Genomic DNA, 12,161 nt, shown 5'->3' on the forward strand with positions numbered 1-12,161 from the left:
CGATTATATAATATTATATTATCTCTTTCAGACGAAGTTACAATTAAAAAGGATAGAGTTGTTGGTTGGTTGTTCTAAGGAAGATATATATATATATATATATATATATATATATATATATATATATATATATATATATATATATTCAGGGCGGATCTAAGATTTTCTCGAGGGGGGGGGGGATTTTCACAAACTTTTTGAAAAATTTGTCGACCTTTTTAAGTCGACTAAAATGATTCTCCGAGCTCTCCAAATCACTATAAAGACCCTATATTGACCCGAATTTCCTGGGTCGTTTTTGGGTTTTTTTTTGAAAATGTTGCCCAAAAACTCGCGCGTTTTGGTCGCGCTACCCTTCGAAACTAGTATACAATGACGCCTTCACACAAATTTTAGGGTTATTTGTCCGAAATTAGAGATCATAAATTAATACCCTTTGGTTGGTGAGATGGCCGAACCCCTGAGCCCCCTAAATCCGCCCCTGTTTATATTACCTACAATTAAGGGATAATTGATTTCGGGACGAGCATGGAAGGTGGAAAATTAATTTCTTAGTTTTTCAAATTTAAGTAAATCACAGGCTTGCGCATGAACATTTTGGCACCACTTAACCAGAAGTTTATGACACAGAAATCTAGCAAATCATATAGTATAGTTTTACCAAGTCACTTCAACGTCAACTTTACTGCCTTTCATTTAAAACAAAATAGCAACAAGCGTCCGGTAGCGAATCTATTCGTTTAACCATACACGTTGTGACATCATGATAATCAAATTGCAAATAAAACTTTCGAAAGCTTACATTTTTGAGGAAATTAATTGATTTTTTGGATCTCTTTTACTATTCAACCTCCCCCTTTGCAAAAAAGGGGGAGTTGTTACTAAGTATAAACTTCACATACACTTAACCGCTGAATTATTTCTTTATAGGGGTGGCAAATCGTTATTATGTACCATAGGAGGGAAATAGTTAGAGATCCGTTTTTCAAAACTCACACATCACGCATCAAATTATACACACATAGCTCCTGAAATTTGAAGTAGTTAATTTGCGAATTTAATAGACATACACATTGCACAAAATCAGTTATAACAAAAACATGCTTATATCAAAATAATTCATCATTGGTAGGTTGTTAGAATCAACTGTATTTCAGATGTAATTAATCAAACTTAACAAGTCAATGTATAAATGAGCTGAGATGTTTTTCAATCAGAGGCGGCTTTAGAATATTTCAATAGGGCGCTCTAGTTCGAAAACATGATTAAAAGTCATCTAAGCCCGTAGATTTCAAGAAAAATCAATGGCACCATATTGTAGTCTGACCTATTTCAACAGAAGTAAGGAACTTTTCCCTTCTAAAGCCGCCTAGAGAAGGTGTCGAGAAAATTGTAAGCTCTTTTGTGACAACAGAGTTGAGTTGGTTTTAAGCATAAAACTGTACCGTACCGTGCATTTGTGCATGCTGAGTGCAGCTACATTGTATGTTTTGATAAGGTTTTGGTGCTTGTTATCATTTCACGACAACAACACCAATACTTATTTGTATTGAGCTTGAACATAATCTTTGATCAAAGTATTACACACGAGGAGTTTACACCAAGCGTTCAATTATATCATCAATTTTTAGACGTGTTCGACTGAATGAACTCAGCTGACTTTCAGTTCGGTTTTCTTTGCTTCGTTTCTCAATTTTGATTAGTTGACCTCTGTCTGAGGGAAGATCGTCTCTCGGTCCCATCAACATCCTCTCCCGTTACACTCTTGCTCGTGTTATTTTCGCCTAACTGTTGTTGTTGCTTGTGTGCCATTTGTTGTTGTTGTTTTTTCGAAGTGTATGACTTGGAGTAGAAGTCTGAGAAGAGCCAAAACATGGAGACGTTGTAGAAGAAAAGGATAAGGAGGTAGTGTCGGGGGAATCCGCAACTCATGAATAGACCCAGGATACTGTGGGCCAAGATAAGGGTGAACTGCGTCTGAAATCATCATCAACATACACACAATCTAATGAGTTTTTAGAACATAGTGACTGAATTTGAAGCGAGCTTCAAAATAAACCAACAGAGAGGCGAAGCTGAGCTCCAATCTAAAAACGAATACCTTCGAAGAAAAAATTACATCAATTCAGGCGCATTAATTAAGATGATGAGTTTATTGTCAATCGTTTCAAACTTTTGCGATCAGATAAAACTATAGATTTTTTATTCATTTTGCCAAAAAACCATCAGCTTACAAACTCAACCAAAATTATCGCAAAACTAATAAAATTTAATTCATAAAAAACTGGTGATTAGTTATCATAACATAGCCAACTGATAGCTGGAAAAGAGTATTGAACGCAAGGAAACAAAAAACGTGCTTTTTAAAAAATCTTCAACTTTCGAATTTTAAAGAAAAACTATATGCCCTTCAAGCTCTTCGAATTTCAAAGAAAAGTTATGATTGGTGTTTTTTTGATTAAACTAACCCAGTTTGAGAAAACTGGATCGGTATTTAGAAATTTTCTTTCGCAGGGAAATCTGAAAACTAAATTCCATTTTTGAAACTAGAAGTTGATCACGTTTTTCGTGACCTTCAAACTTTCGCTGTTCGATAGTGAAATTTGCCTTCCTTTTAACAAACGAAATGCAGAAGTTAAAAATAAATCACGAGTCAAACCGCAAAAAAAATCGAAATTGAGCGTGAACAAATTTAAAGATTTTTTACTGAACCAAAAAAAAATCAGCAACACCTGTATAAGAGTACTCACTACGTTCATTACTCGTAAAAATCTAAATTGAAACCGCCAAAAACCAAAAACGAAGGTGAACAAATTTTAAAGACTTTTTCCTGAAAAAAAAAAGAAAAAAATCACCAAGACTTATCTAAGCGTACTCACTTGTTTTCTTTGAAAAAACTTCAAAATTCGAATTTCAAAGAAGAAATATATGGCCTTTAAACCCTTCGAACTCCAGGAACATTTTATAGATTAACAATTTTTTGATAAAATAAACTCCATCTGGCTCAATAGGTAAAGTTTTTTTCCGCTGGGAAATATGCATTCAGCTTGGCAATCACATTTTTTGTCAACTTTACACTGTAAGAGTTCTAAAGTGGAGTTTTCCTTCATTTTAACAAAGAAAACGAAGTGAACTTGATAGAAATCAATACTTAAACCACGAAAAATCAAATTTTGCCGAAAAAACCAAAACAAAAAAAAAACATCTTTACGACCTAAAAGAGTCATCACTACATTCATCGACTCTAAAATTTTTAACAAAATACCACAAAAAAACTTCTCTGAAAACTATAAAATCAACCAATTTATAAATGATGAACCAACCCATTCTATACATATATGAAGATTATTAACACCATAAAGAAAAGAAACAAAGAATAACAAACAAGCCAATTGATGGAAAAGTATAACCAAAAGCTTCTAAACTACCGATACTTGCATAATATTACTGTATACAAAATTAATCGAGCTACAGAAAATATAAACTTCTCGATTTTCTTATTTAAAATTTCAATCATGTCTAGAAAGTCTTTTACGCTACCACCATGAATCAATTTACAAGAAAACTTTCCGAACCTAACGCGAATTTACACGCTAAGTCGGTAATAAATAATAATTGAAAACCATTAAAACAAAAAAATCGGAAGCCATGTAGCCGAAAAAAATATCGGTAAATATTTAGGGAATGTAGAAACTAAAAATCTATCAAAGCATATTTATGAAGATCAAAAACAAATTGGACAAACTCAATAAAATCAACAATATAATTATTTGTTGTGACAATTGAATTTTGCGATATCTAAATAATCAAAAATGGCACTTGAAAAAAGACGATGAATAAAATTGGAGATGACTACCAATTTAGGTTATCCTTTGAACAAAGTTCGTTACAGGGAAAAGTTGAGAACATTGTGTTCTAGCATGTAGCGGGATTTGTAGCGCCTCTTTTAAATCGACGCCAAATAACCTTAAAACAGCTATCTGCACATATGATCATGATTTCTCACACCAAGTAACATTTAATATTTTCCTTCAGGAAATAAATGGGTCAAAAATCGGTTTACTAGTTTACGGATGAAGGCGGGAAAATTTGTCCCAGATTATGTGGAAACAAAAAAGAATAGAGGTTTACTGTGCAATTGGCGCAGTATGTTCAGATCAAAGTAAATTTTCGAACACAGAAGCGAAGCTGCGCTTCGTAAACACAAGCGAGGAAAAATGCAAAAAAACTCTCAATTAGGCAAAACAAAGTAAAAACAAAGCCAATCGAAGATTGGAAAAGACTAATTAAAGCAATTCAAAAAAACACTGATTTCGTTGAAAAATCTCAACTTTCGAATTTCAAAGAAAAAAAAATAGATGACATTTAAGCTCTTTGAATTTCTAGAACGATTTATGATTGGCGCTTTTTTGATAACATTACTCCAAATTTAAACTTGGAATTAAACTGCGCCACGGTCACTTGGAATTAAACTAGTGGCCCAGGTAAGGCTGGATGAACCTATTTTAGTATTTTTAATCATTTATTAAACTGATACGGATATGCGTAATTTTCAAAATTCCAAAAAAATGGACTTTACGCAAAACCCTAGTAAAAACTCCGCTTAAGTAGGAGATTAGCTGCTGATTTGAAGGAGAAAAGTTACTAGTCGCTCTCTGAATTGAGTTCTTTATCTCAGATTTGGCTGGGTAGTTTTCAAAAAAAAAGTGAAAAAGATTCCGAAAAACGATCAAAAAATCAAAAACTTGACCTTTTCTAATTCGAAAAATTTTTCTCTTCTTTAGAATGGGAATAGCATCTTATGCAGGAAAAATTACTGTGCTTAGTTTTTAGATTGAAATCTTAATATCAGATTCAGCTAGTATTTTTCGAAAAGTAATAAAAATTCTAGAAAAAACACTAGAAATTTCTAAAAATGGATTTCCCGAGGACCATATTGGCTTTCCTACAAAAAAATATGGTGAAACAGATGACGCAAGGAAAATCTAAGCACCATGTCAATTTGAATGAACTATCAACCTCAGTTATTGTTTTTTTGAAAAGAAAGTGAATTAGTTGAAAAACTGCACAAATGGAAAAGGAAAAACAATGAAAATAACAATCAGCTTGTAGTAGAATTAAATTGATGAGGTAAGCCTCTTAGCAAATTTCGTAGAATTTTGTTTGAAAATCGAAAATATTCCCGTCAAAGAGAATTTTTTGTAAAAAAGTTTTCAAGAATCCGAAACACGACTTGTAGTACTTCAAAAACATGGTCAACTGACAGTTGGAAAAGAGTAATGAACGCGAGCAAACAGAAAAAAAACTAACTTGCTTTTAAATCTACTTCTAATTTTGAAAATGGAATTTAAATGTCAGATTTCCCAGCGAAATAAAAGTTATACCTTCTGATTTTTTTTTCAAATTGTGTTGATTTTATCCAAAAAAAGCACTAAATTTTGATAGTTGAAGTTTTTTAAAAGCAAGTTAAAATTTAGTGCTTTTTTTTGGATAAAATCAACACAACGTGAAAAAAAAATCAGAAGATATATCTTTTATTTCGCTGGGAAATCTGACATTTAAATTCCATTTTCAAAATTAGAAGTAGATCACATTTTTCATTATCTTTACATTTTTGCTGTTCGATAGTGGAGTTTGTCTTCCTTTTACACAGAGGCGAAGCTGCATTTTGCAAACACTTGCGAGAACACGATTAAAAAGCAGCTCTATCCAGTGATAAAAGAAAAAGTAGAAATAAGCCTCGAATTAGCAAAAACTCGGTCGGATCCGAATCTGCGACCTAGCAAGTTTGAGTCTCACACTCTAACTACTCAGCCACGGATAATTAAAATCCCCCAAAACTAGCCACTTAAAACGCAGCTACATTTGCTAATAAATTGCAAATTCGATGCAGCAAAAGTAGCACCAAATACAGAAGGACACAATTTTGCGTGTAATAAATTGGAAAACATAAGCCCAAATTATGTATAAATTCAACATTTCAACAAAATTGCGAGATACTGTTTGATGTTATTTTTTGTTTAAAATCAAATGTCAAAGCACATACTATCAAAAAGTTGTAAAGGTGCCCTAAAAGTGGCACCAAAAATTGCGAATTAGATTGGGAAAAAATAGAGTTCATACTAATATAATTTGCTTCGCATGTGTAAACAAAGGAAATGAAGTGAAACTAAGAGTCAACAGCGAAAAATCAAATATACGTTCGTTACTCCTAAAAATCACCAAGATTTATATAAGAGTACTCACTAGGTTCATTACTCTTAACACAGAGGCAAAACGGAGCTTCGCACCACTTGCGATACAACAAAAACACAAAAGTCGAAAAAACTTGAATGTTGAAAAAAACTAGTTGAACCAAAATGTTCGTATGTCTAGATAAAAAACGAAGGATCTAGCTAAAGCTGGGGGGGGGGGGGGGGGGGTATGTTATTGATATTGAAAGAACTTGCTATACTGAAGCGGCACAAAAAATGTGAAATAAAAATTTGACTTTGCCCAAAACCTTAGTTGTTTCTCCACTAAAATCAGCAAGGGCAAAAAATGTTGAGGTAGTCAATTTTCCCACGGAGATAACATTTCTCTTACAAAAAATTACGGAGCCGCCGCTTCTGCAGGAACCATTATCGCAACCGGTTCTTTCAGTTGAACTTTTCATCTCAGATTTGATAGCGTGAATTTTAAGAATTTTCTTAAAAAACGTCAAAAGCTCTAAAAAATGGTCAAAAGGACTTCCAAAATCAATGACTTTTTTCCAGCTAAGAGCAGGTTGTGGCCACTCAAGCAGAAAAGATTCCCACATTTTTCGAAGATTGTAGACAAAGGGCCCAAGTAAAAAGAGACTCTAGGGGAGTATACAGGCGCAAAAGCGAGTAGGCGGTCTTTCAATTGATACCCCCTTTTAGCAAATCCGTAGAAGTTTGAGAAAAACTAAAAATTTTCCAATGAATTTGAAAATAGTTTTCCATAATGAAAAAAAAATCAACAAAACGATTGGACACAACGAAGATGAAAATTCCGGAAGGGAGTGTTCAAGTTGTTTCTTTTGAAACGACCACAAATTAGGTCATTTAGCCGATAAAAAAGGCCGAAGTAATTTGGGCCGAAGAACTTTTTTAAGCGAAAAAAAAACAAACAAAGAAACACGAAATCAAGTTTAATACAATTACACATTGTAGGAGTAAATCAAACAATAAAAGCAACATTAAGAAATGCGAGAAGCAAAAAAAAACGATTTCAAGATGTGACAACTAAGCCGACAACAGATAAGCAGACAAATAATTGGCAGACAATTTCATTTGAAACAGAATAACTCGAACCCAGGACCTTTGACGTCCCACTCCTATTCGTTACCTCCAGGCTAAGTTGGCCGGGAACGCATACAACTTTGAATTCAATATGAAACAAGATAAAAGTGATTCTGTTAAACAAGTTGTTAACCCGAAAAAAGTCTGGACTCCAGTTTGATAACGCTTGCTAATCGCCAGCGAAATAATACCAAACTTGATCCTCTAAGAGAATCCAAATCACGACCACTTCAGCAACTCTTTTCCTTGAAGCTGGAAAAAACCAGACCCAAATATTCGAGAATGGGGGAATTACAATGTATGTTTATATGCTCGGTAAGAGCGTAATTTGAATTTTTCTGAATAAAATGTTCGCAAAAAATCCTTGAAATGATCTAACGCTTGGTATTAGAAGCACAAAACTCCAGTTTCGTATTCAAACACGCTTGCTTTCTGCAATTACCAACAACTGCATTTATACTGGGCAATTGTTCGCTCCTGGACACCAAAATTCGTACACACTTCTTGATCTAGCTCTTTATGGGGGTGGAAACTGTTCAATTAGATATATTAGAGGTAGAATGGTTAGCAAGAAGCTTATACTGACCAGTTGCAGTTTGGTGATGTATTTCTTCCACCACAGATACTTCTGGCTCACTCCCACAGCACTGAGGAGGTAGTAGAAGTACATGACAGTGTGGACGAAACAGTTGAGCAGGGGGGCGAAGAAGGTGCTGCCCCCTGGCACGAACACCACCGCGTACCACGTCATGAGAGCGATGCTAGAGTGGTGGTAGAGGTGGAGGAAGGAGACCTGGTTGAACTTCTTCCGCACCAGCATGAACCAGGTGTCGAAGAACTCCATGAACTTGGACGCGTAGTACCACCAACACACCGACAGCAACTACAACACATTACGAACCATGTGAACAATCTCTCTCCTACCCCTCCCCCAATGAATTTAGGTGGGAATTCTGTACGAACGCACAGACATTTCAACTCTTATTCGTGGTATCATTCATAGTTATAACCCTTCATTTCCTTTTCACTTAACGCTTAAATTTTTACGCAACGCCCTTATTCTTGACCTTGTTCCGATTCATTGATTGACAGGTCTAATTACTAATTACCAGCTTCATTAACGTTCAGTTTCACATCAGTTCAACTAAACTAACGCAACATATTGTTTACATACTGTGCATTCTCCCTCCCACAGCGAGAATGCGAGGAATATTATGCCATTTGCAGGCTGTTTTGATTGACAGCCCATCAATTTAACCACTTAACCAGGAACAAATTACAACTGTATCACTTCATGGTCAATTAACAAAAACAACAACATGTGCATAATTGCAACCAGGGATGGGAAAAATACACATGGTGATTACAGCCCACTGTTTGAGATAATCATGCGCAAAACTATTTGCATATCACTACTATCAAAAAAATTCTGAATGAATATTACGACAATGAGCATGCGCACTTAATAAAAAGGGTAATACTTATGAACTTGAATACTTTCATGCTTTTCATTGCATGCTTTTGGATTTTCTGTTAGGCTTGAAGTGAAAAAAAAAACATGAAACGACTAATAAACACGGACTTTCATGTGAATAATTTTTTAATAAGCTGTTTATTAGCTAGAGTAAGATTTTATTACACTTAGTGGTGCCATGAAAGTTCAACAGAGACCTTGGACTGCTGTATGTAGTCGCTTTACGACCATTGGAATCATCCCGTTGTAAACATACCAACAACCAAAATACCGCAGCATGTGTTCAAACAAATTTGATCACGCGAAAAGAGCAAACATTCGATCAAACGCTTCTTGTTTAAATTAAAACATCAAACTAAACTTGGAGCTCAAACACGAAGAAACAATAGTGGCTGTCAAGGAAAAAAGTGCACACGTTCAGACTTAAATTTGATCAAGCGAAACAAAAACTATAAAAACTGACATACGGCGAATGACAAATTTATATGGAAAACAAGAGCTCATGGAATTTTTTTCGGCAAGAAAAACTATTTGTAGCTTTAGGGCCGAGATGATTTCTTCGCCCGAAATGAAGGGCGGGAAAGGAGAATAGAGTAAGATTTTTATTGTTTATTGCAATAGTATCACTGCTCTGAACAATGCTATTTGCGCAGCAACATATTTCCTGAGTTCGCAAATATTTTTTCTTAAATGTTCCGCCAACAGATATTTTAGCCAAAAGCAAAACATTTTGATTTTTTCAAATTTAGTTCTTTTTGCATGCAACGGGAGGGATATCAAAATTTTTCAGCGCATAAAACTATGACATCTTGCCCATAAAATTAAGAGTGATCACACAATTCACTCTAATTTAGTCAAAACAGCAGCTATTTCCTACATGTTTTTCTTGACACCGAGAAATTTTTCAAAATTTTTTTACATAGGCAACTTAGAGCTTCGCACAATTTATGATACAAAAATGAATGACTATGATAAAATCAAACAGAAAAAAGGAAAAACAAAAACTCAGAAAAATCGTGGTTGTCAATTAAAATTTGCAAAAAACCTAAAATCAAAAAAAAAATTGCCTGCATCATTAGAAGCTTTACAGATCTTTCAGAATGCTAGAAAAAAAACAAATTTTCAAACAATCTTTTCTGCTGAACTAAGCCGGCAAAAATAAGCAGGAAGACAATAATCTAAATTAGCCGAAAATTTTTTATTTGCAAAAAAATCAGATCTCGACTGGAATCGAACTCCTGGGCTTTGTCTTCTCAAGCATGGGGGTAACAGCAACTTGGAAAAAAGCTGAAACATCTAGCTGCGGCAACAAAACCGACAAAAATAAACAGACGGATGATAATCCGAAAAAGCACTAAAACTCTAGTTTGCAAAAAAAAGGCCCGGCCGGATTCGAACCGCAAATCTTTGCCACCTCAAGCAGCTGATTTACCTCTACGCTAGATGGTTGATTGGATTTGAATTTATAATTACTAAGCGGTAACAAAGTCAAAAAAACCTGAGCAGAAACCTTTCATGCCGAAAAGATATTCAGAACCCTTTTCCCGTCAGACAACATACACGCGCACAAAAACTTTTTTCGGACGTAACGACACGATAAGAGGCAACTAAGTCGATTTTAATTAGGCCGAAATTTATCAAGCCGATAAAAAGACGAAACAAAAATGAAATTTTAATACATCGAGCTGGGTAAATTGCAACCAATGTGAAAAGCAAACTTCGATTCGGCCAGATTTTCAAAACGCTATAAACAACAGCAGACAAATAATAGTCAGAAACTTTTTTGAACCGGAACAATTACCGTTTGAAAAAAACTGGTCCTGCTCAGTTTCGAACCCAGGACCTTTGCCGTCCCAGGCGTATTCGTTACCACAAGGCTAAGCGTGCAAGAGACGCTAAAAATTTTGAATTCATTATGAACAAAATTACAACTAGTTCAATGAGTTCTGTGGACAAAGTTGTTTACCGCGCAAAGTAAACTTGAGCCTGATTATTTTTAAGACTTTTCCTGTAAAAAAACCAACAAAAAAAAATCATCGCGACCTAAATAAGAGTCTTAACTGCGTTCATCGCATGGTATGGTCTCAGATTCGAAATTTTGATCCTTCGCGACAACCCCGCACTTTACCACCACACTACTGGATCCACAATTTCATGAAAATTAACTTCATTGAAAGCAAGCTATCAAATAGGTCACGTGATTGTGTGAAACTAGTTGTTCACCCAAAAAACTCTTTATTCCAATTTGATAACGCTTGCTATCGCAATCGTAAACATCGATCGAATTAAAATTTAAATACTCTTTTCCACCAAACCAACCCCCCCTTCCCCCCACACACACACACAGTTAAAATGATGTTCTAAATTTTATTTTTTTACGTGTTCTAATGATTATTTGTATGATTTACAATGTGAAGCACGAAGAATAAATTTGTTGAATAGTATGTTTGTTCACAATTCGAATCTTCATTGCAATAAGGCAACAGTTCAATAGTTTATTCAAACCGGGGGCAAGTGGAAAAGAGCCCCTTTTATTAGCGCCCTTGCCAGGCTCCCGGCATTCAATTTTATGCATTTTTCCGTGAGAGAGAGAGAGAGAAATTTCATCGATTTTGCCGCAGCTGGTCCCACCTTTATTAAACGGATGAGATTGGGACTCCTCCAACCGTAACCGATACGAGATTCGAAAACACTACTTGTGTTAAAGGCCGCGCGTCTCACCCACGGCTGCTGATACATCACGCAAACATATCTGACGCCGTTTGAAAAAACTTGGCTCGTTTATAGTGCTCGTGAAGCGCGTGACGTGTAGAATCTTGAGCGTAGAAAGCTTTGAGCTTAAAAAATCTTTAAAAGAAGTGTTTTTTTTTCTTACTCTAGTTTAGTCTAAACATCGAAGTTTTCTGGACAACCAATTTTCTAAACAAATGATATAGATAATTATTTACAACTTCAATAGGCTACATGGTTTAATATGGTCAACATACAGTTTGAAAAGAGTGATGAACGGAAGGAAAAAAACTGGCTTGTTTTTTGAAAAAAAAATCAACTTTCGATGTTTCAGGAAAAAATAAATGCCCTTAAAGCTCTTTGAAATTCTTGAGCACTATATGATTGTCACTTTCCTGATAAAATTAACCCAATTTGAGAAAACCAATTAGGCCGGAAATTATAACTAATTAGGCCGATCAATAGGTAAATTTTCAATTCCGCTGGGAAATCTGAACAACAAAATCATCTTTATAAACTAAAAGTCAATCACGTTTTACGTGACTTTTACATTTTTGCTGTTCCATAGTGGAGCTTGCCTTTCAATCCGCGAAAAATCAAAATTGAGCCTGAACTAACTACAAGACTTTTTCCGTAAAAAAATTCACCAAGAT

The 12,161-nt window shown here is 34.9% G+C and overlaps 1 protein-coding gene across 1 annotated transcript in view; it reads right to left on the reverse strand.

Moving 5' to 3' along the window:
- Window positions 1–531: 531 nt before the first annotated feature.
- The window catches only part of LOC134840173 (very long chain fatty acid elongase 2-like), a 392,967-nt gene continuing 381,337 nt past the window's right edge, over window positions 532–12,161 (reverse strand). Inside the window, exons 4-5 of the mRNA XM_063855886.1 lie at window positions 7,891–8,187; window positions 532–1,977 (exon numbers count right to left, since the gene is read on the reverse strand). Coding sequence (XP_063711956.1) covers window positions 1,690–1,977; window positions 7,891–8,187 — 585 coding nt within the window. The 3' untranslated portion in view covers window positions 532–1,689. The remainder of the gene's footprint in view (window positions 1,978–7,890; window positions 8,188–12,161) is intronic.

The sequence above is a fragment of the Symsagittifera roscoffensis genome, chromosome 2, assembly GCF_963678635.1.
Source record: "Symsagittifera roscoffensis chromosome 2, txSymRosc1.1, whole genome shotgun sequence".
Taxonomy (NCBI): Eukaryota; Metazoa; Xenacoelomorpha; order Acoela; family Convolutidae; genus Symsagittifera; species Symsagittifera roscoffensis.